At 44.2% G+C, this 23,376-nt stretch overlaps 1 protein-coding gene across 1 annotated transcript in view; it reads left to right on the top strand.

The window, feature by feature from the left end:
* Nucleotides 1-23,376, top strand: part of PSTPIP2 (proline-serine-threonine phosphatase interacting protein 2) — a 107,710-nt gene that overhangs the window by 69,363 nt on the left and 14,971 nt on the right. The window contains exons 7-12 of the mRNA XM_075343091.1: nt 8,768-8,869; nt 9,063-9,108; nt 10,902-10,981; nt 15,772-15,870; nt 16,076-16,172; nt 17,772-17,829. Coding sequence (XP_075199206.1) covers nt 8,768-8,869; nt 9,063-9,108; nt 10,902-10,981; nt 15,772-15,870; nt 16,076-16,172; nt 17,772-17,829 — 482 coding nt within the window. The remainder of the gene's footprint in view (nt 1-8,767; nt 8,870-9,062; nt 9,109-10,901; nt 10,982-15,771; nt 15,871-16,075; nt 16,173-17,771; nt 17,830-23,376) is intronic.

The raw sequence follows: 23,376 nt of genomic DNA, 5'->3' as shown, positions 1-23,376 counted from the left end.
GGCCACCTACAAGGCGCAGCTACGGCCGGGAAGCGAAGTCCTGGGAGCACCACTCCAGTGTCCGGAGGTGTTCACGCCAGTCGAGGTTGGACCTCCAACCCACACAGCAGTTCCGGCCCCGGAAGAGCAACATGCCCGGGAGCTAGAAGAAGATGAGTGGGGATTCTTTTGGGAGCCGGTAAAGCCGACGCCACTGACTCAGCGAAAGTCCCCACCGCCTGAACCCGATCCGGTGCAGGAAAGGTTACTGGCCGAGACCGTGGCCCGCGAGATGATGGCCGGTCCCCTTAGCGACGAGTTTGATCGGCAGTGCACCGTTGGCACCGTGGTCAAATTCAATCAGGCGGAGGGCTATGGATTCATTGAGGACGAAGAGACCGGTGACCATTTCTTCTACAACCGGGTTAACCTGGACATTGAGGGCTTACCACAACGCCTTCATACGCTGTACCCGGGAGAAAAGGTGAAGTTCCGGAGAGAGGTGGGATGCCGGGGCTTATTTGCCGTGGGAGTGACCCGGATGCCCACGGCACAAGAGGCCGCACAGTGGCAGCAAGAGATCGAATGGGAAGAGTGCCAGTACCGGAGACGTACACAACAGAGACTGGTGCTGGCTGAGATTTCCCGGCCGAGAAACACTCTGGCGGTGTCGCCAGAAGTCATGACAGGACGGAGTGCTGACCCAGAAAAGGGGACACCGGCGGTGTTAGCGATCCACCAGAGCATGGTCACACACCCGGTGATCGTCGTGGGTAGTCCCCAGCCGTCCCGTTCAGTGACCCCATCACCCCCGTCGGGGGTTGAAGAGGCAAAACCGGAGACAGAGGCGCCAGAACCACCAGTCAACTACGAACCATTCCGGAGGTTGCGCCGCTTGCCAGGTCAGTCCCTTTCCGATTATGTGAGGGCTCAGCGGGCCGAATGGCAGCGCGCTTACCACCCCGTGTGACCCGTAATGACCGGAGGTAATGGACCTGTTTGTGTTGAGTACCGGCATTGTTAAAAGAGCCGGAAAAGTTCCACAGTTTGCAACCATGTTTAAGCTACTGAGCCCGGAAGGAGCCTGATGCTGGACTGAGCCAGGGGCTCCCTCTGTGTTGTTAACAGAGACTTTACTGTTTGTACTCCTACCTACAAAGACCGGGAGTGCTGTGAAAGCCTCCGGGCAGAAGACCAGCCAAGACCGGGAGTGCTGTAACGGCCTCCGGGCACACTGTCTACAAAGACCGGGAGCTCCCAGGCAGAGTGTGGGAGCTGGGTGGACAGAAAAGCGAAGGAAAGGAAAGAGAACGTGTCCTCAAAGGTGAAGCAGGAATTGTGTGGGTCAAGACTGTGATAGCCGGAGTGGGAGCCTAGGTGAAGTGGAGTAGCCGGGCACATCCCCACTAGAGGAGACGTCCAGAAAAGGTTTTCCCCCAGCAGAAGTCGTGAAACCATCTGATTATTGCCTCTGTTATGAAGATGCGTACAATAAACATGCTTTCTGGTTCAACCGACCTACGTCTGCCAATTCTTTGTACACCTGACGGCGTTATCTGCACCACCACACTCTGCCCCACCAAACAATCTCCTCTCCCAAAAGTGACGGCGGAGCCGGGGGTAAGCCTGATAGAAAAAGTGGCCACGACTACAACCCCCGAGGCACCCCCGGCACCCCGTTACAGAATCATAGAATGGTAGAGTTGGAATGGACCTCCTGGGTCATCTAGTCCAACCCCCTGCTCAAAGCAGGATTCACTAAATCATCCCAGACAGATGTCCGTCCAAATTCTTTTTAAAGACTTCCATTGAAGGAGAACTCACCACCTCTCGTGGCAGCCTGTTCCACTCATTGATCACCCTCACTGTCAAAAAGGTTTTTCTAATATCTAATCTGTGTCTTCTCCCCATCAGTTTCATCCCATTGCTTCTAGTCTTTCCTTGTGAAAATGAGAATAAAACTGATCCCTCTACAGTGTGACAGCCTTTAAGATACTTGTAGACAGATGTTAGGTCTCCTCTCAGTCTTCTCTTTTGGAAGCTAAACAATCCTAAATCCTGTAACCGTTCCTCATAGTACATGGTTGCAGACCAGTCACCATTCCGGTCACTCTTCTCTGAACTTGCTCCAGTTTGTTGATGTCTTTTTTTAAAATGTGGTGCCCAGAACTGGACACAATATTCCAGATGAGGTCTGAACAAAGAGGAGTAAAGGGGGATAATGACTTCACATGATCTAGACTGTATGCTTCTGGTAATACATCCTAGAATGGTGTTTTGTCTTTTTTGCTGCTGCGTCACACTGTTGACTCATGTTCAGTCTGTGATCTATTAGTATACCTAAGTCTTTTTCACACATGCTGTTGGATAGCTCTATTCCTCCCATGCTGAATATGCTCTTTTCATTTTTCATTATTGTTGCCAAGATGTATGACTTTGCATTTCTCCCTGTTAAAAGCCATTCAAGTAGTTGCTGCCCATTGTTCCAGCTTGTTTAGATCTTGTTGAATCCTCTCTCTCTCTCTCTTCTCTAGTATTAGGTATTCCTCCTAGCTTTGTGTCATCAGCCAATTTAATCAGTTCACCCTTAATTCCTTCACCTAAATCATTGATAAAGATGTTGAACAACACGGGGCCCAGGACAGAGCCCTATTATGCTGCCATCAATGAAGCAGCAATGATGTCACCAGTAGAGATGGGCGAATCCGCAGATATTCGGGATCGGCGGGTCCAACCAGGTTTATAAAAAATGCCTGGTTCAGGACAGGAATTAATAATGAATATCTGCCCAGACGCCAATCCCCATAAAAGATAGAAAGGGCTAGGGGGATTATAGCAGGACCGTTATACTTACCAAATCTCCTGCTGTAACACTACTTCCGGGGCTGCTCATTACCCTCATACATATTCACTGCTTCCCCCGCTCACCGACAGTCGACGCATGTCTGATTGGTTGCAGTCAGACAGCACCCCCAACCTGTGTGACAGTGTGTCTTACTGCAAAAAATGACACACTGTCTGCGTCTCTACAGTGGTGTAAAAATAAATATATAAATTGGTGTAGGGTCCCCCATATTGTGATACCCAACACAGAAAAAGTGAGCCTGCATTCATCCCCACACATGTCTGCTGATCTGATCAGCAGACGTGTGCAGCTAGCAGGCGCTGGTGATTCAGAGATAAAGCTGCGCCTTTTAACTTCTTATATTGTGCTGTCAAAATCTGACAGCGAAATCTAATGTGCATCGGCGGGGATCACACTGCAGGGATCCCCAATACCATCAGCAGCCCTGTGACATGAGAACGGGGCTCCAATGGGTTAGCATGGCAGCGTGGAGTCAGATGATGGCAACCTTTCACTACCATGACGTGTTTCCTGCGCATGCCAGCAAAGCACCGACGCTCACAGGAGATTAGCATTTCTGCTGATCAGAGGGATGTGAAAACATTGCTCTGATCAGGAGACGCGATAGGATAGCGCAGGCATAAAGTCCCCTAAAATTAATAAAAAAATGTAAAAAAATTTAATAAAGTCCCAAAAGTTCAAATCACCCCTCTTATTCCCCATTGAAAATAAAAAATGCACATATTTGGTATCACCGTGTTCAAAAATTCCTGATCTATCAAAATATAAAATCAATTAATCTGATCAATAAAGGGCGTAGTGAGAAACAAAATTCCAAACTTTAAAATTACGTTTTTTTGGTCGCCACAACATTGAATAACAGGCAAAAACGTATCTACCCAAAAATGGTATAACTAAAAACATCAGCTTAAGACCCAAAAAATAAACCATCGCTGCGCCCCAAATCCCAAAATATGAGAACGCTACGGGTCTAGGAAAATGGCAACAAAAAAATGCAATTCTTTTTTCTTTTTTTTTTTACAAACTTCGGAATTTTTTTTCAAAATATAGATAAAAGTAAAAACTATACATGTCTGGTATCTACGAACTCGTACTGACCTGGGAAATCATAATGCTGGGTCAGTTTTACTGTATAGTGAACATGGTAAATAAAAGCCAAAAAACAATAGCACTTTTTTTGCAATTTCACTGCACTAAGAATTTTTTCCCGTTTTCAGTACAAAATGAGGCACAATGAATAATATTGTTCAAAGTACAACTCGTCCCAGGAAAAGAAAGCCCTCATTTGGTTATAAATAAAAAAGTTATGGCTCTTGGAAGAAGGAGAGGAGAAAACGAAAAATGGAAAATCGCCGGGGGCTGAAGGGGTTTAATAGTCAGAGAAGCCTATACGTATTTAGTTAGTTTTCGGACAACGTTTTTAAGGTCAGTGAATGGTTTGTGTCCCATAGGCACCTCAGGATCCCAGTGCATTAACATTAAAAATGAGACCAGCCCGGGTGGGTGAGTAGGGGGCACACGCCCTCCTGCCCCCCATATCGCCCCTCCTCATAGCCTGGTGCATAGGTTTGTTATTGAGCATAGGCTGCAGCGTCGGTAACACATTGTTACCAATGTCGCAGCGTGCAAAGCCCGCCTTAGTAGCTAAGCCTGCTCCATACAGGGAAGGTGCCTATGACTAAGCTATGGGTTTAGCAGCCGCAGGAGCGCTCCCTCCTCACTGACGGGACCTGCTGCTTCTGTGCGGCCCCTTTCCTCCGCAGCCCAGATCGTCACACCCCTGTTTACAATGAACTGAATATTAAGGTATGAGTATTTACACAATAAACCTGAATTATTGATATGTATGCCATATACCTAATATTAGGATGTATGTATACAAGAAACACAATATTAGGGTGTGAGTATTTACGCAATCAACTAAATGAGTATCAACACAATGAATCTAGTATTAGGTTCTTTGAATACTTACTCACACCCTAATATTCGGTTTGATGTGCATATGGCTGCCAACCTGATAATTATAGTCAGAATTATCTGCATAAGTTTCTATAGCTTAAAAAAATATCATGGATTTGTTTTTATTTTTTTTTACGGACAGGGCAAAAAAGCGCCCTATTTTTACAGACTTACCTGAAATTTTTGGAAGGTTGGCAGCCATGCTTGTGTACATACTCATATCCTAGGGTATTTATGCAAGAAACCGAATATTAGTGTATAAGGATCTACACAATCTAATATTAAAGTATCTGTATTTATGTAAAGAACTGAATATTAGGTTGAGTATCTACACTACGAACAAAATATTAGGGTATGAGTATTTACGCAAATAATCTAGGGTATTGGTATGTATGCAATGAAACTAGTATTAGGTATAAAGCGTACATACTCATACCCTAACATTTGGTTTGTTGTTTAGGTACTTGCACCCTGATATTAAATTTGTTGTATACAAACGTATACCCTAGGGTAGGGATGTCAAACTCAAATACACTAGGGGGCAAAAATTCAGAACTTGCACTCGTGTGCAATCCTTGTCACGGGCTCCACATAGTTCTCTATCCAGAATAATGGGCCCTGCCTTGTCCTCCATACAAAATAATGTGCCCCACATAGCTTGGCATACAGAATAATGGGCCCCACAAAGCCCTCCATGCAGAATAATGTACCCCACATAGCCCTCCATACAGAATAATGGGCCCCACATAGACTTCCATACAAAATAATGTGCCCCACATAGCTTGGCATACAGAATAATGGGCCCCACAAAGCCCTCCATGCAGAATAATGTACCCCACATAGCCCTCCATACAGAATAATGGGCCCCACATAGCCCTCCATACACAATAATGGGCCCCACATAGCCCTCCATACAGAATAATGGGCCCCACATAGCCCTCCATACAGAATAATGGCCCCACATAGCCCTCCATACAAAATAATGGCCCCACATAGTCCTCCATACAGAATAATGGGCCCCACATAGCCCTCCATACACAATAATGGGCTCCATATAGACCTCAATACAGCATTATGGGCGCCTTGGATCGCGAGTCAAATAATGTGCCCTAAAGTATGAGTATTTACCCAAGGAACCAAATATTAAAGGTATGAATGGTAATGGGCGGACTAGCAGATACCCAGGATTTAACTGGGTTTAAAAAAAAAAACCTGGTTCCAGCCCAGAATTGATCCTGGATATCTGGCCGGACGCTGGTCCCCATATAAGTGTATGGAGACTCTGTTGCTTAAAAATGGTGGTAGAAGGGATAGGGGGATTGGGACAGGTGAGTTGTAGTTACCTATTCTCCGGCACTGCTGTAACTGCTTCTAGGTCTCTTATTCTATTTCCGCGGCCGCTCAGTAGCTCCATACATATTCACTGCTTCCCCCGCCCACCAGCAGTCCTGGTGTCTGTGATTGGTTGCAGTCAGACGCGCCCCAGTCTCAGACCCTGTCTGTGGGTATATATTAGGGTGTGGTTTAAAAATAAATAAATAAATAAAAAAAGAAAAATGGGGGTAGGGTCCCCCCATATTATGATACCCAGCACAGATAACGCATATGCCTACAGGTTGCAGTCCCGAGCCTTGTGCTTCCCTTGGCTGTGTATCAAAATGAGAGAAATCACATGCAACTATTTTTTGTTAATTATTTAAATAATGTAAAAAACGGTATGTGTCCCCCCAAATTTTGATACCCAACCATGATAAAACCCAACACCTGAGAGCTGGTATTCTCAGGCTGGGGAGGCCCATGGTTATTGGGCCCCTCCAACCTAATAATAGCAGCCTGTAGCCGCCATGGATTGTCACATCCATTAGATGCGAAAATCCCAGAACTTTAATCGGCCTCTTCCCGATTGTCCTAGTGCGGTGGCAATCGGGATAATATGGGGTTAATAACAGCTCACAGCTGCAAGTAAGCCCTAGATTAGTAATGGCTAGTGTCTATAATACTCCCCATTACTAATACTGTAAGTGAAAAGAAATAAACACAAACACCAAAAAATCCTTTATTTTTAATCAAATACAAAAAACACCCCCTTTCACTACTTTATTAACCCCCAAAACACCTAGGTCCGATGTAATCCACACAAGGTCCCACGACGATTCCAGCTCTGATACACTGACGTGACAATCGTATGCAATTGTAACCGTCCCCATCGTATGTGCGGCACGTTCAATTTGTTGAACGTGTCGCACAAACGATTTTTTACCGTCACATGTACTTACCCGTCCATACGACCTCGATGTGCCCGGCGAACATTCACTTCCTGAAGTGGGAGGGACGTTCGGCGTCACATCGACGTCATGCGGCAGCCGGCCAATAGAAGCGGAGGGGCAGAGATGAGCGGGACGTAAACATCCCGCCCACCTCTTTCCTTCCGCATAGGCGGCCGGGAGCCGCGGGGCGCAGGTAAGCTGCTGTTCATCGTTCCCGGGGTGTCACACACAGCGATGTGTGCTACCCCGGGTACGATGAACAACCTGACGTTCAATTTTTAGGAATTGAACGACGTGCATGCGATGAATGTTTTACCATTCAATCGCAATCGCACGTAGCTGTTACACGCTACAATGTAACTTACAATGCCGGATGTGCGGCACTTACGGCGTGACCCCCCTGACACATCGTAAGATATATTGTAGCGTGTAAAGCGGGCTTAAGAGATGCAGATTTGGTGCTGAAATTTCCACAGCATATACCTGCTGCACCCACTCTACACCTCCTCGCAAAGAAAAATCACATCATTACCGCATCATACTGCATGCGGTTTTAATGCGTTTTTTTTTGCCAGGAGATATAGATTGGGTGCCTGAATATGGTGATAAATTTCAGGACCAAATCTGCATCTCTTGGCATAAAAAATGCAAAAAAAATGGTTTTGACGCCGTTACTGTGCGGTTTTCTCTTAGGAGGTGCAAATTTGGTGCTGGAATATCTCCACCAGATTTCAGCACCAAATTTGCACCTCCTGGCAGTAAATCGCCCTGAAACGGCATGAAAACTGTAATTTGTGCATGTTTTTCTGCCATTACAAATCTAGGGCTTAGTAGCAGCTGTGGGCTATTATTAACCCATTATTACCCTGATTGCCACCGCACCAAGGCAATCGGAAAGAGCCAGGTAAAGTTCCGGAATTGTCTCATCTAATGAAGGCTGCTATTTTTAGGCTGGGGGGGGCCCAATAAGCATGGGTTTCCCTAGCCTGAGAATACCAGCCCCAGTTGTTGGGCTTTATCCTAGCTGGGAATGAGGTAATGAGTGGAGGACAGAGGAGCCTCTTAAAGAAGAAGTTACAGGTCTGTGACAGCCAGAAATCTTGCATGTTTTTAGATGGCTAAATACTTATTTTCCACCATAATTTGCAAAAAAAAAAATCTTGCCAAATCAGAGAAGGTGATTTTCTGGATTTGTTTTCTCATTTTGTCTCTTAGGCTATGTGCCCACGTTGCGTCGTGTCCCTGAAGAAATTTCTGCAGGGATTTGACAGCACATGTGCACTTCAAATCGCTGCAGAAACACTGCGTAATGGATGCAGTGTTTCTGCAGAAAAAAAGCTGATTTCATACGCTTTGGATAAAGCCTCTCCCATAGACAGACCAGGAGCTGCATCCAAAGTGCACGGAATAATTCACTTGTTGCTTTTTAGAGCGCAGCGTTTTGGAACAAAATTTTGTCTTTCGCCTGGGGCCCACGGAAACCTGGAGCCGGTCCTGAATATTTATTTAATGAATTTGCCCCTTTATATTCTGTTATCCCCTTTGCAGCAGTCTAGAGAATGAGCACATTCATGGGCAATGCCACCTTTTTTGCCCTGCACCAGTTTCCGTCAATCTCGCCCCCCATCATCACCCCCCTAGTTGTGTCAGTGGAAGCTGTAAACCGATCTCTTCCTTTCGGTGTTTTTCCCATCAGAGTAAGAAGACGTATGAGCAGAGGTGTCGTGAGAAGGACGAGGCGGAGATGAACGTCTCTCGCTGCAATAAAAACAACATGAATCAAAAGCAACAAGACAAGGTACTGTAAGGGGCACCGAGGGGTGTGCGAGCGCCGGAATCATTGTATGTAACCACTTGGACTTTCCTCAGCATTAGTAGCCAAAACTAGGAGTGGCGCAATCAAGGGGGGGGGGGGGGGGGGGGGAGAATGACCCTTCATGATTTGCCCCTATTGCTTGTGTTATAGACTTGTCTCTTGTTATCTCATACAGATTTATGCAAAGCTGGCTCATTCAAAGGTGACTGCAGAAGATGCCGGTAAGTTATTGTTATAATTGTACAATAGTTATCTTTATAGTCCCTTATTACCTAGATGTGCCGCACCGTGGTATTGTAGTGTTCTGTAGTCCTCAAAGCAGAATTGTCATCAGATTTCACATTACAAACTGCATAGGTTATTGCATTTTTCTTCTTAGACCTGATGAGGCTGGTGTACTAACTGTGAAAAATCTGTATCAGAATAGCGGTATAATCATGTTTGAACATTTAAACTCCATTTCCTCCTACCTAGCCTGATTGACAGCTGCTCAGTGTGCCATTTCCCAGCAGGTGAATCTCCTCCCACCTATCGTGATTGTCAAATAATCAGTGTCCCTCCTCCCTGATGCTGAGTTTTCTCCCACCTAGCTTAATAGACCCTCAGTTTGCCTCCTCCCTACTGTTTAATCTCCTCCCACCTAACCTAATTGACAAATCCTCAGTGTCCCTCCTTCTTGCTGCTGCCGAAACTGCTCCTGTCTAGTCTAAAGGGGGCTTTACTTGCAACGACATCGCTAACGAGATGTTGTTGGGGGTCACGGAATTCGTGACGCACATCCGGCCTCGTTAGCGACGTCGTTGCGTGTGAAAGGTACGAACAACCGCTAACGATCAAAAATACTCACCTTATTGTTGATCGTTGACACGTCGTTCTAATCCCAAATATCGTTGATGGTGCTGGATGCAGGTTGTTTGTCGTTCCTGAGGCAGCACACATCGCTACATGTGACACCCCAGGAACGACGAACAACACCTTACCTGTGTCCTCCGGCAACGAGGTGGGCGTGACTTTCTTGCGGCTGCTCTCCGCCTCTCCGCTTCTATTGGGTGGCTTCCGTGTGACGTCGCTGTGATGCCGCACGAACCGCCCCCTTAGAAAGGAAGCGGTTCGCTGGCCACAGCGACGTCGCTAGGCAGGTAAGTCTGTGTGACGGGGACTAACGATATTGTGCGCCACGGGCAAACGACAGGGGCAGGTGCTTTCAAGAGCGACATCGCTAGCGATGTCGCTGCGTGTACAGAAGCCTTAATTCTCTATCTTTCCTCTCTGCTGCTGAATCTCTACCCAGGTAGCCTTATTGACAGCTATTCATTGTCCCTCTTCCCTGTTGCCGAAATCTCCGAATGCACAGTACAAGCTGCAGCCATCAATCAGGCACTGTGGGTGGGGATTGAATAGCTGTCATTCAGCTGCCTTGCTCTGTAGCTTGAGTTATAAAATTCTCATCTTAATATGACAATAATACAGCCATTTAGACATATATTTCTGCAGTAAGTACTCCAGTCTCATCAGGTCTAACATATTTAATAAAGTATGCAAAATCTGATGACAGATTCTTGGGAGCTTCAAGTAAGTGCAGGAGTTGCAGTCACACTCGGGCCCCATAGCATAAGGGGGCATAAACGTCCCTTTGCTTCATATGAGACCAATGATATTAAAGATATTTAGGGGTCCTTTAGATTTAGTGTTGGGTTCAACGAGCTTGACGTTACACCATTGTTTTCGAGCCCAATACAAAATCTGTAACCAGGTCCCCGCCTGACATTTATAAATAATGGTTTCTATTAAGTGAAAAGGATCCTTTGAGTTTTTTTAGGCACCTTCCAATATAAGAAGCTACCTCTGCCCCCTATAGCGATGGTCCTAACCCCAATACAGCCAGGGTATGATCATCCCGTTCACACATTGAGATGTGAAGCTCAGGATACTTTCTACATGTATGCACGTCAGTCTGGCTTTTTAGCTAATTATGGGTTTGATGCTAACGACATTGTCCCTTTATTTATTCCAGATAAAACATACCAGCAAAATGTCAGTCAGCTGGATAAAGTACGGGAAGACTGGCAAAAGGAGCACATTATGGCTTGTATGGTAACGTACCACTATGGATAGTCCTGACATAAGGACTTGTTCACACATCTTATCAAACCACATTTATAAGCTGCATAAAAAAACTGATTTAAAAGGGTTTTCCTAGAAACATAGTTCATTTTAATCAATAGATATTGGAATAATAATAATTTCCCCAATTGGAGGTGTGTATATAAAATGTTCCTGTGCTGAGATAATCTTATATATGTGTCCCTGCTGTGTACTGTGTAATGGCCGTGTCTGACCGTACAGAGACATGGGCTGATCATACCACAGCTCCTGGGCCGGGGAAGAAGGGAAAGAGTATACAGACGGGATTACAGCTCATTTTTTCTGTGAGGTAAAACATGTCCGTGCGTGATTTTAAGCAATGTTTTACTACAAATAAAGAATAATCTGTGATCTCGTGCTGTAATGGCTGTATACTTTTTTTTGCTATTTCCCCGGCTCAGACCATGTCCCTGTACGGTCAGACATGGCCATTACACAGTACACAGCAAGGGTCCTCCCCTGCCCAGGGGATGTGGTGTGATCAGACCATGTCCCTGTACGGTCAGACACGGCCATTACACAGTACACAGCAGCGACACATATATAAGATTATCTCAGAACAGGAACAATTTATATAAACACATCTAATATATATATTATATGGGTTTTTTCCTGACCATGAATAAATAATGAAATAATAATGAAATAAATAATAATAATGAAAAAAAATAATGAAATAAAAAAAGTATTTAACCTCCAGATGCCAGAAAACAAAGTCATGATCACGTATCAATATTAAAAAAGAACCAAAAACATACCGAGAAGAATCATTTCACATCTTTTCCCCACTGTGGTTGCCATTAATCTGTAGAAACAAACTGAAATAATTTTGAGTGGGGGGAATAAAAATAACAAAACTAAAATAATGTGGTTGCATAAGTATCAACACCCTCTTATAACTGGGGATGTGGTTGTGGTCAGAATTAGCCAATCACATATTGACTCGTGGTACATATTAGTCAGTGCACGGTGCCATCATTTACAGAGATTCTGATTATGTCCATATAAAGTTTCTTGAAGGATTTTCCTGACCTTTTCTTAAAGGGTACCTGATGCCCCTTCTTGATGACAGTAGTCATCACCATGTTGTCATGTGTATAACTAGTGGCTCAGGTTTAGCCTTTTCATTTACCATCTGAGACCATGCACATTTAAATGTTGCTTTTTTCCTTTGGGCACTTAAGGGTTAATCCCTTCCACGGTGCAGCAGAAGACTTGCTCTGCTATCCTCAGTTGAGCACTTCCGGGCTGTATTTAATCCCTCTGCTTCCTGGAGAGGTTGTTGGTTATTCTATTTAGTTAGGAGCTAGCCAGGGAGCAGAGATGATGTGTTTTTTTTCTACTGCTGCTATCTGCTGTGATTGTTGTAAGTTGTTTCTACTACCTCCTTTCCTTTGTACCCTTACCCGTACAACTTTGTTTATCCTCTGGTGCATGTTTTTTTTATGTGTATGAGTTGTGTTTTACCCGTTAGTCATTCCTTGTTGGTGGGTTCTTGGGATCTCTGTCCCAGTCTGTTCCCTGCGTGGGCAGAACATAGTCATCAGGGTCAGGACAGGGTCACATTGGAGGCTCGACCCCGACTACAATTAAGTCTACCGTCGGGACCCCAGTCTTGGGTCAACCGGGGATCCCCTGTACCATTCTTATCCCCTCATCACACATGTTCTATCCAATGCCTTTTTTGCAGCCTTCTCCTGACTGATAACTTTCTTCAACAAGTTCCCTTTGCTATTTTGTCAGCTGTTTACGTAGGATGGCATTTGATTGAATGGCATAGGATTTGGCCATGATCTGATTGGGTACACCAGTAATATTGTGTGTAGTGATGAGCCAGGGGAGCCTCTGGCCTTGTAGTCGTGGCTGTAGTTTTCAGGCTTGTCCCTGGCTTCACCACTACCTCAAGGTCGGGAGCTGACTTGGTGGGGCAGAGTGTGATGGTGCATTCGCCGGACGGTGTACAAACGATCTTCAGGCAAAGGGTGGTGGTAACAAAAGACATCCTTTATTGTACATAACAATCCGGCAGTAAAATCAGGCACTTTCGATGGAGCTGGGGGCAGCCTGCCCTAACGCACCCTCTGATGGGGATATGCCCAGGATACTCCACTTCTCCGGGCTCCCACTCTTCGGTTTCACGCACACCGGACCCACACCAGTTGCTTCACACCCTGAGGTTACGTTCCACTCCTTTCTCTCCGGCGCCCCCTGCTGGTCCCGCTCACACACTCTGCCCCTCGATGTTCTCACTCCTCCGTCCCGGATCCAACTAACTCACACACACCTAAACTCCTCCCCTGGTATTAGCCGGCTCCTCCTTCCCCGGTGGCAACAGCCGTTCCACCCGGCCACTAGGGGGTTTCAAACATATTACATTTACAACGAACACATTTTTATTAATGGCATTTCCGGGCTACCTTTGCTTCCCTTTGCAGGGGGTCTGCTCACCCACTGCATTGTGTATATATATATATATATATATATATATATATATATATATATATATATATATATATATATATATATATGTATATATATACACACACACACACACACAATATTACTGGTGTACCCAATCAGATCATGGCCAAATCCTATATAAATGCTGGTGGGTGGGAGGGCATGGGGGGACCCTTTTGGTTCCCTTTAAGCAAAACCAAAACATGGACCAGCACAACAGCTGGCAAAAGTGTAAAGTGGAGATGCAGATTCACACTGTGCTAATGTACAAATATGAAATAGGATACAGAACAATGGATATATCCTACAGTAAGTAAATGAATAGTAACACATGTAAAAAACTTTGGGTAACTCCGGGAGAAGGTATACCCAATCAGGTCATGTTCTTATTTGCATTTTACAGCAAATGCCATGCTGCATAAACAGCTTACAACACAGCAAAGGGAACTTGTTGAGAAAAGTTATCAGTCAGGAGAAGGCCACAAAAAAGGCATTGGATAGAACATGGTGATGACTATCATCAAGAAGTGGCTTTAATTTGGAAACTATACAAGCTTGGATAAGCTTTAGCAAAACCTACATAAGTGTGACAAAAATATATGGGAAAACATGAACTCATGAGACAAAGGATGAACTTTTTGTCCGTAAGGGGTAACATTTCTCTTTGTGGAGAGTAACCTGCCCGATATGTGAGTGTAAGGAGGCCTCTTCCTCTCTGAAGAAGCAATGAGCGCATAAAAGATATGTTTGGTACAAAGTTAGCACTGCACATCACCAAAAGAACACCATACCCACAGTGAAGCATGGTAGAGGAAGCATTATGCTTTGGGGTTGTTTTTCGAGAACTGGGACTTTAAGGTGGAGGGAATTATAAACATATCCAAATATCAGTCCTCTTTGCAACAAAACCTTAAGGCCTGTGCTAAAAAGATGAAGATTAAGAGATACTGTATTTCACCTTTCAGCATTGCAATGACCCTAAGTGACCTCCAACTCAATAAAATAATGGCTTCATCAGAAGATCAACGCCTGAAATGGCCCAATTCTCAATCCATTTGAAAATCTGTGGGGGACCTGAAGATGGCACTGTAACCAGGAAATGCCCCGGAATCTGACAGATTTGGAGCTACTACAAGGAAGACTGGCCAAAGACCACCAATTCTAGATGTTCCATGTTGATAGACTCTGACCCAAAAAGATTAAATGCTGCCATAAAGGATACTTCAAATAAGAATTTGTTTAAGGGTGTGCAAATGTATGCAACCACCTGATTTTTTTTAGTTCTTTATCCCGAAAATATTATAGTTTATTTCTTTCAATTAATTTCTACAGATTATGGAAAGCATTAAAGGTGGAAAAAAAAAATTGGAAATGATTATTTATGCTATAACAAGCAAAACGGAATTTTTACAGGGGTGTGTAGACTTTTGATATACACTATAGATAGATAGTTAACAAAAAACAAAACATCCGCAGACTGAAATGCCAAAGCTTTCAACTACTAAAAAGGATCTAATAAAAATTTGAGATATTTTGCATATCAAAATGGCCATGTTCATACCTGCCCAGTAGCCACGTCACAGCAATCTCATTACACAGGGTCCTACTCTATCTTACTGCCTCTCACTGGGTTTTAAAAAACCTACATGTTTGGGCAAAGAGAGACCCACGCCAAAAGGATAAAAACCCCGGTGGCTAATGGGGGAAGGGGGGTTGGGTGCATGGTCAGTCAAATGGACATGACTCCATATAAGATATAAAAGACAAAGAAGACTGACAGCACTCCCAAACAGACAATGTGAACAGGTGCATATATGATCATGATATATAATAACAAAAAAACCAAAACAACTGCACACTGAAATGTCAAAGCTTTCAACTACGAAAAATAATGTAATAAAAATTTGAGATTTTTTGCATATCAAATATCATATTTAAAATCCAGAGAGAGGCTGTAAGATAGAGTAGGACTCAGTATAATGAGATTGCTGTGACGTGGCTCCTGGGCAGATATGAAAATGGCCATTTTGATATGCAAAACATCTCTAATTTTTATTAGATCTTTTTTAGTAGTTGAAAGCTTTGGCTTTTCAGTGTGCGGTTGTTTTCTTTTTGTTATTATATATCACAATCAAATATGCTCCTGTTCACATTGTATGTTTGGGAGTGTTGTCAGTCTTCTTTGTCAGATAGATGGATATATGGACAGATAGACAGACAGATATCCGGTTTGTATTGATGGTTCTGTCTTTTGGTCTTTTTCTCACCTTGGTTTCTAGTTCTTTGAGAACCAGGAATGGGATAGAATAAACTATTATAGGAACGCTGTGTGGACGCATGTCAATCAGCTGTCTCAGGAGTGTGTCAACACCGATGGGGTAAGTCTATTTTGGGGATTTACAAGGCTATCCTCTAGTGATGTGAGGTGGGGGCATGCGAGATATTGACTTCTACAGTATGCATGCATGAAACAACCATTTAATTGAATAATAATCTGCAAGTTATCTCATAAGGGAAGAAGAGTAACTGAGGTGATACCCAAATTCTTTGTCACTTCCCGACATTGTGATCTTTTCCATCTAGATGTGTGAAGAAGTCCGGAGAGCGCTGGAAGGGTGCAGCATTGAGAAAGATATAGAACACTTTACAGACGGCCACAAAACAGGAGATAAACCTCCAGGTGAGTTTCTAAAGAGCAGCTAAAAGGGTTGCTCCATAGAGTCAACTTCTTTAACCCTAGAACGCATACCTGGGGCCTCTCGCAGGCCTGCTAGGTTACTTGTTTTCTACGGTAGATTTCTATGGTTGCACGTTCTAGGGTTAAAATTAAAATGGCGTATACAGATGTAACGGTGCGAACTAGGGGCGAGTCTGGTGTGAGCCAAAACACACAACAAACAAGGGGTACACTTTAACAATGTAGGACCCTAGGACTAGTGAGATGGACACCACCTCCAATTACCTGCCGCTGTACCCTGTACCCTGCACTCCTAGCCAGTCACTATACAGGTTCCTCACCGTCGCCAAGCAGGAACCTGAAGCCCTGAAAAGACCCTACAATAGTCCTGGCTAGTGAGTGGGCAGGTGAAGGATGCTAGCCTCACCTCTGCACTAAAACAACAAACCAGGGAAGAAAGACAGATGGTGGGGAAACAACAACAAAGTGCTGCAGTCAGCACCAACACTGCAGCCACCACAGCAACGTCAGAGGGTTTCAGCAGCTCCTTCCATCTCCTAGACCAGCATCCAAATGGCCAAGAGAATAATCGGCACCCTCTGCTGGTAGCAGAGGGTATATAAAGGGACTGGGAATGGTCCCAAACCAGAAACGCCTGAGCTGGTAATTAGCTTGTTTGCTGGCAAGGAATACTAACATTAACCCTACGACCGCCAAAGCTAAGGAAACACATTTAATGTTGAGAGCCAAGAGAAGGCGTGTGTGTGTGTGTGTGTGTGTGTGTGTGTGTGTGTGTGTGTGTGTGTGTGTGTGTGTGTGTGTGTGTGTGTGTGTGTGTGTTGGGTCATTCAGAGTTATGCTGATCCTATGGATGCTCCGGAGCTGCTCTTACACCGTGGATTTTAACCTGTATGAAATCTAAGATGAAAATATATGGAAAAATATAACACGCTGTGGATTTTAAAAAGCACCTGCACCATGTCAAAAATATGTCCAGTTGTACTTTTTCTTTTTATTCCTACCGATCCGCTGTTCAGCTTTTTTTTCTTTTAAATCCGCCATATGGTTCCAGAGATATGGGCCTTTTCATTCAGTACTAACTGTTATGGTCTTAATAATGGGGCGTGGCTCGAGGCTCCTCTGGGGTGTGTCCGTAGCCTGCTCTGCATAATTACCCTGTAAGCCACACCCCTTGGAAAAGACCATGAAAAGTAGCACTAAAATAAAAAAAGAATATAAATTCTATGTAAAAAATGAAAAAAAAAATCTTTACAATGCCTTAGCATTATTCACGTATTTATTTATTTTATTTTTACCGAAAACTGATATTTTTCATCACATGCAGTTATATATATAATTATATATATATATGGCAGCCGTTATTTTTTTGTCTTAAATGCACAATATAAAATTATAGTAAAAAGGATGAATTGTGTTTCCTCTGCGATCTTTGCAGGACAGATGGTGGGGGATGGCGTCTAGTTTTGTTATGTTATTTCTCTGTTTCTGCGATGACTAGAGCAGAGTTTATCAGACAATTGGTTGAGGTGAACTACAAATACCAGTCTGCACCACAGATTTATATGTTTGTTTGTTTTTTAGCCCCCATTCACTATGAGAACTTCTATAATGGCCCCAGGAGCGCAACACCGGTGATAAGGTGAGACCAACGCTGCCCTGTGTGATATCATCTGTGCTACTGTCAATTTCATTATCATGTACCCCCAGTGTCAGTGCCATTATCCTGTACCCCCAGTGTCAGTGCCATTATCCTGTACCCCCAGTGTCAGTGTCATTATCCTGTACCCCCAGTGTCAGTGCCATTATCCTGTACCCCCAGTGTCAGTGTCATTATCCTGTACCCCTAGTGTCAGTGTCATTATCCTGTACCCAAAGTGTCAGTGCCATTATCCTGTACCCCCAGTGTCAGTGCCATTATCCTGTACCCCCAGTGTCAGTGTCATTATCCTGTACCCCAAGTGTCAGTGCCATTATCCTGTACCCCCAGTGTCAGTGTCATTATCCTGTACGCCAAGTGTCATTATCCTGTACCCCAAGTGTCAGTGTCATTATCCTTTACCCCCAGTGTCATTATCCTGTACCCCAAATGTGACAGTGCCATTATCCTGTACCCCAAGTGTCAGTGTCATTATCCTTTACACCAAGTGTCATTATCCTTTACCCCAAGTGCCATTATCCTGCACCCCAAGTGTCAGTGTCATTATCCTGCACCCCCAGTGTCATTATCCTGTACCCCAAGTGTCAGTGTCATTATCCTGCACCCCAAGTGTCATTATCCCGTACCCCAAGTGTCAGTGTCATTATCCTGTACCCCGAGTGTCAGTGCCATTATCCTGTACCCCAAGTGTCAGTGTCATTATCCTGCACCCCAAGTGTCATTATCCCGTACCCCAAATGTCAGTGTCATTATCCTGTACCCCGAGTGTCAGTGCCATTATCCTGTACCCTCAGTGTCATTATCCTGTACCCCAAGTGTCAGTGTCATTATCCTGTACCCCCAGTGTCAGTGTCATTATCCTGTACCCCCAGTGTCAGTGTCATTATCCTGTACCCCTAGTGTCAGTGTCATTATCCTGTACCCCAAGTGTCAGTGTCATTATCCTGTACCCCCAGTGTCAGTGTCATTATCCTGTACCCCTAGTGTCAGTGTCATTATCCTGTACCCCAAGTATCAGTGTCATTATCCTTTACCCCAAGTGTCAGTGTCATTATCCTGTACCCCCAGTGTCAGTGTCATTATCCTGTACCCCAAGTGTCAGTGCCATTATCCTGTACCCCAAGTGTCAGTGCCATTATCCTGTACCCCAAGTGTCAGTGTCATTATCCTGTACCCCAAGTGTCAGTGCCATTATCCTGTACCCCAAGTGTCAGTGTCATTATCCTGTACCCCCAGTGTCAGTGCCATTATCCTGTACCCCCAGTGTCAGTGTCATTATCCTGTACCCCGAGTGTCAGTGCCATTATCCTGTACCCCAAGTGTCAGTGTCATTATCCTGCACCCCAAGTGTCATTATCCCGTACCCCAAATGTCAGTGTCATTATCCTGTACCCCGAGTGTCAGTGCCATTATCCTGTACCCTCAGTGTCATTATCCTGTACCCCAAGTGTCAGTGTCATTATCCTGTACCCCCAGTGTCAGTGTCATTATCCTGTACCCCCAGTGTCAGTGTCATTATCCTGTACCCCTAGTGTCAGTGTCATTATCCTGTACCCCAAGTGTCAGTGTCATTATCCTGTACCCCCAGTGTCAGTGTCATTATCCTGTACCCCTAGTGTCAGTGTCATTATCCTGTACCCCAAGTATCAGTGTCATTATCCTTTACCCCAAGTGTCAGTGTCATTATCCTGTACCCCCAGTGTCAGTGTCATTATCCTGTACCCCAAGTGTCAGTGCCATTATCCTGTACCCCAAGTGTCAGTGCCATTATCCTGTACCCCAAGTGTCAGTGTCATTATCCTTTACGCCAAGTGTCAGTATCCTGTACCCCCAGTGTCAGTGACATTATCCTGTACCCCAAGTGTCAGTGTCATTATCCTGTACCCCAAGTGTCAGTGCCATTATCCTGTACCCCAAGTGTCAGTGTCATTATCCTGTACCCCCAGTGTCAGTGCCATTATCCTGTACCCCCAGTGTCAGTGTCATTATCCTGTACCCCAAGTGTCAGTGCCATTATCCTGTATCCCGAGTGTCAGTGCCATTATCCTGTACCCCCAGTGTCAGTGTCATTATCCTGTACCCCAAGTGTCAGTGTCCTGCACGCAAGGTTGTAATTCCTAAATGATCTGAATGAGCTGTCAGCATTAGGCCCGTTTCACACGTCAGTGAAAAACAGTGACGTTTTTTCACTGGCGTGTAAAACACGCACATGTCCCTGCGTGTGCCGTGAATCATGGCACACGTGGGTTGTCTAAGTGCAATCCGGGCTCCGTTTTCCGTGGCCCGTGATTGCACTTAGAAATCAACTCACCTGCGCCCGCTCCCGCTCTCCGTGGTGCTGAATCCTCCCGCGGTGCAGCATCCGGCCGGCGGTGACCCCTGCAGCAGCTGCTTCCGGGTTGGCTGTGTCGTGCATCATTAAGATGCGTGACAGTAATCAGCCGGCTTAGAAGCAGCAGGGAGAACGGGCTGCAGAGGACATCGCTGGACGCCGGGTGAGTTAAAATGTTTATTATTTTAAATGCACGTTTTTTTCTGGCACGTGTTTCACAGATCACACCACTGCGTGGTCCGTGGAACATCAGTGATGCCAGAAAAAAATGGACATGTCTCCGTGCGGCAATCACGCACACGCGGGTATGCCGCACGGAGACACGTGCAGTGAAAAATCACTGACGTGTGAGCAGACCCATTCATGATAACACAGAACCCATTCATTCTCATACCAATAAACTGACACAGACACTTGAATATGGTTGGAAAAAATTGGCCGTATTGTTTTTATTAAGGGTTACCAAACTTAACCAGATCTCATAAAAACCGTAACCATCATAAAAATACCACTTTAACCTTAAAGATACCATTTTACTGTACTGAATACCAGAATCCACCCATGGGCGATTTTACCCCACTAGGACACTAATGCCTCATTAGTGACCCCCCACACAACCACAGCCATTTATCCACCATACTCTGAAGTCCAAGATTGAAAATATCAATATCTATGTCCGTCCGATAGATGTACTCCATCAGGCCAATAAAGGCCACCCTCAAAGCCCCCTAAATCCACATGCCTAAATGAAAACTCACCCAAGGAATTGAAAACTTTAGCAAAAACCCTATTTATTCTTTTCCTAATGTTTTTCATAAATCCAAAATGAGAACAATTCCAATCAATCCAGGAATGATTTCCGAAAATACAACGGAAGCTGTAGGAAAAAAGGTTCTTAACAAAAATAATGTCCCTTTCAGCCCGAGAGATAAACTCCAGATTCTTCACCCTACTCAAATCATCACCTCCCAAGTGGATTATTAAAAAAAAAAAAAAAAAATCCGGTGACTGATCTCGAATAGCACTCCTCTTCAGCTCAGCTATCAGGTGCTCCCATCTCATACCTCTACAACTAATCCAGAAAATAAATAACTTGATCGTGTGAAAAAGAGAGCTTTTCTGTGTACCTCCGCACAGCAGCCCGCTTCTGGGCCAAATAAATAAACGAACGCCCAACAATCCACACGATCAAGGGTTCTGAAAATAAATATAATTAATTAAACAAAAAATTCGGTCAAACATATAACTTGTACTTACCAGAAGTTCATCTCCCCAACTTCATAATTCAACTTTTTTTTTTTTTTTTATTACCAAAGCTATCTGCTACTGTAGCAGCGCCAATTCTGAATGAATGTGATTACAATTTTAAATTGCTCTCACCACAACTAACCAAACAGCTCTTAAACATTGCATTAAATTGGAACCTAGTAGCCGGATCTCCAGACCTGTGCCAAAAAAATAAAGCATTACCATGATGCGGACAAATCGAAAACCAATGCCTGAGATTCGCAACCAGACAGACCCTTGAACTTCTAATAGTTGATAGCTTAACCAATTGCCCTTTTGCCGAGTTGATCAGTTTTTGAACATACAATAAAAATCAAACAATGACCTCTAAATACTTTCACATCATTAACCAATAGATCACCTACCACTTTCTTACTTGGCAACACCAACTCAGATATACGCAAAGCTGCCAAAAATGCTATCACAAATGCAGTCCTAAATAAAGCTGCTTCAAAGTCATCCATACAAACCGAACCTAAAAGGTAACCCATAACTCTTCCAGCAATTCCACCCAAAATGGGACGTCTAACATCAGCCTGCCTGGAGCTTCTCTTAAGCCCTTTCAAAAACTGCCTGATAGGAAAAACCGAAAAACAGAGATTAAAAACCCCACAAATTTAAGAAAAAAGGAAACCCCAGACAAAGCTTAGTGTAGTGTTGCATAACTAATACCAAATGACAGCTCAAAGTGAACATATTCCCACACAACAGATAAATTACTATAACAACAATTAAAACCCTTCCCTCACAAAAACTCCTCCATCTTTTCCATGCGGCAGTATATGCTGCCCATGTATTCGAAGCTAAAGAATTTTTAATATATACTGGGATTAAATTCCCAACACTACCCACAAGTGCTCTGGACAGGGCAACTCTTTTCTTCCCTCCTGCGCTCCGTCCCTCAGAACGGTCAGCCGCTGCAAGCAAGATAAAAGTGAAACAACCTCTAGCTCCTGAACAGAGACGTCTTCAACCAAATATTATATTTCAAACACTGAAAACCAGCTGTCTCAAAACCTTCGCTGCCCAAAAACATTTTGAAGAAAGGGTATTGATCCCGAAAACAACCCCTTCACTACTAGACCGAAGACTAATCCTCTTATTGGCAAGCGTACTACCAAAGATAGAAACAGAAACAAGAACTGAAAACAAATGCAAAACATCTCTCTTATTATTTAAACCAACCTCAACCCACTTCTCCTGCCAGGTCCCTGTTGACCAAGCCATACCAAAACAAACTAAAAAACCAAAACCACTATCTGTGCACATGCTCAAACCAAGATCCTCTGAAGAACAAAACCGATCCTGAAAAAAAAAATAAAACCTCCCTCATTTCAGCCGACACCCGAACATGCGCACCTGCTGAATTCAAACCTTTGATACTCTCATACAACCGTCGGCAGAACACCCTCCCCATAGGGATAAATCTGAGAGCACAGTTCAACGATCCCAACAGAGATTGTAACTCTCGAAGGGTAACCTTTCTTTTAGCAGAAATTTCCTCTACCAAGCTTTGCAAGCGAGACAATTTTTCCTTTGGAAATCTGTATTCCATAGCCACAGAATCAATTGAAATTCCTAAAAATTCTATTTTCTGGCATGGGAATACCGTTTTTTCCTTCGCCACGGGAACCACAAAATTTTCCATGACCATTAAAATTTTTTGAACCAATTCCATACATAAATTCGAGCCCCCGTGGCCAATAAACAAAAAATCATCAAGATAGTGCAGGACTCCACCAGCAAGTACTGAATCCTGCACTACTCAATCGAGAAATGAAGAAAAACATTCGAAATAAAAACGCGACAATGCGAACCCCATCGGGAGGCATCTATCGAAATAAAATTCACCATTAAAGAAAAAAAAAAAATTATATACAAGAGAGTTAAACCTTGAAGGGTGTACTGGA

Source organism: Anomaloglossus baeobatrachus, chromosome 1 (assembly GCF_048569485.1).
Source record: "Anomaloglossus baeobatrachus isolate aAnoBae1 chromosome 1, aAnoBae1.hap1, whole genome shotgun sequence".
Taxonomy (NCBI): domain Eukaryota; kingdom Metazoa; phylum Chordata; class Amphibia; order Anura; family Aromobatidae; genus Anomaloglossus; species Anomaloglossus baeobatrachus.
This window is presented reverse-complemented; position numbering and strand designations above follow the sequence as displayed.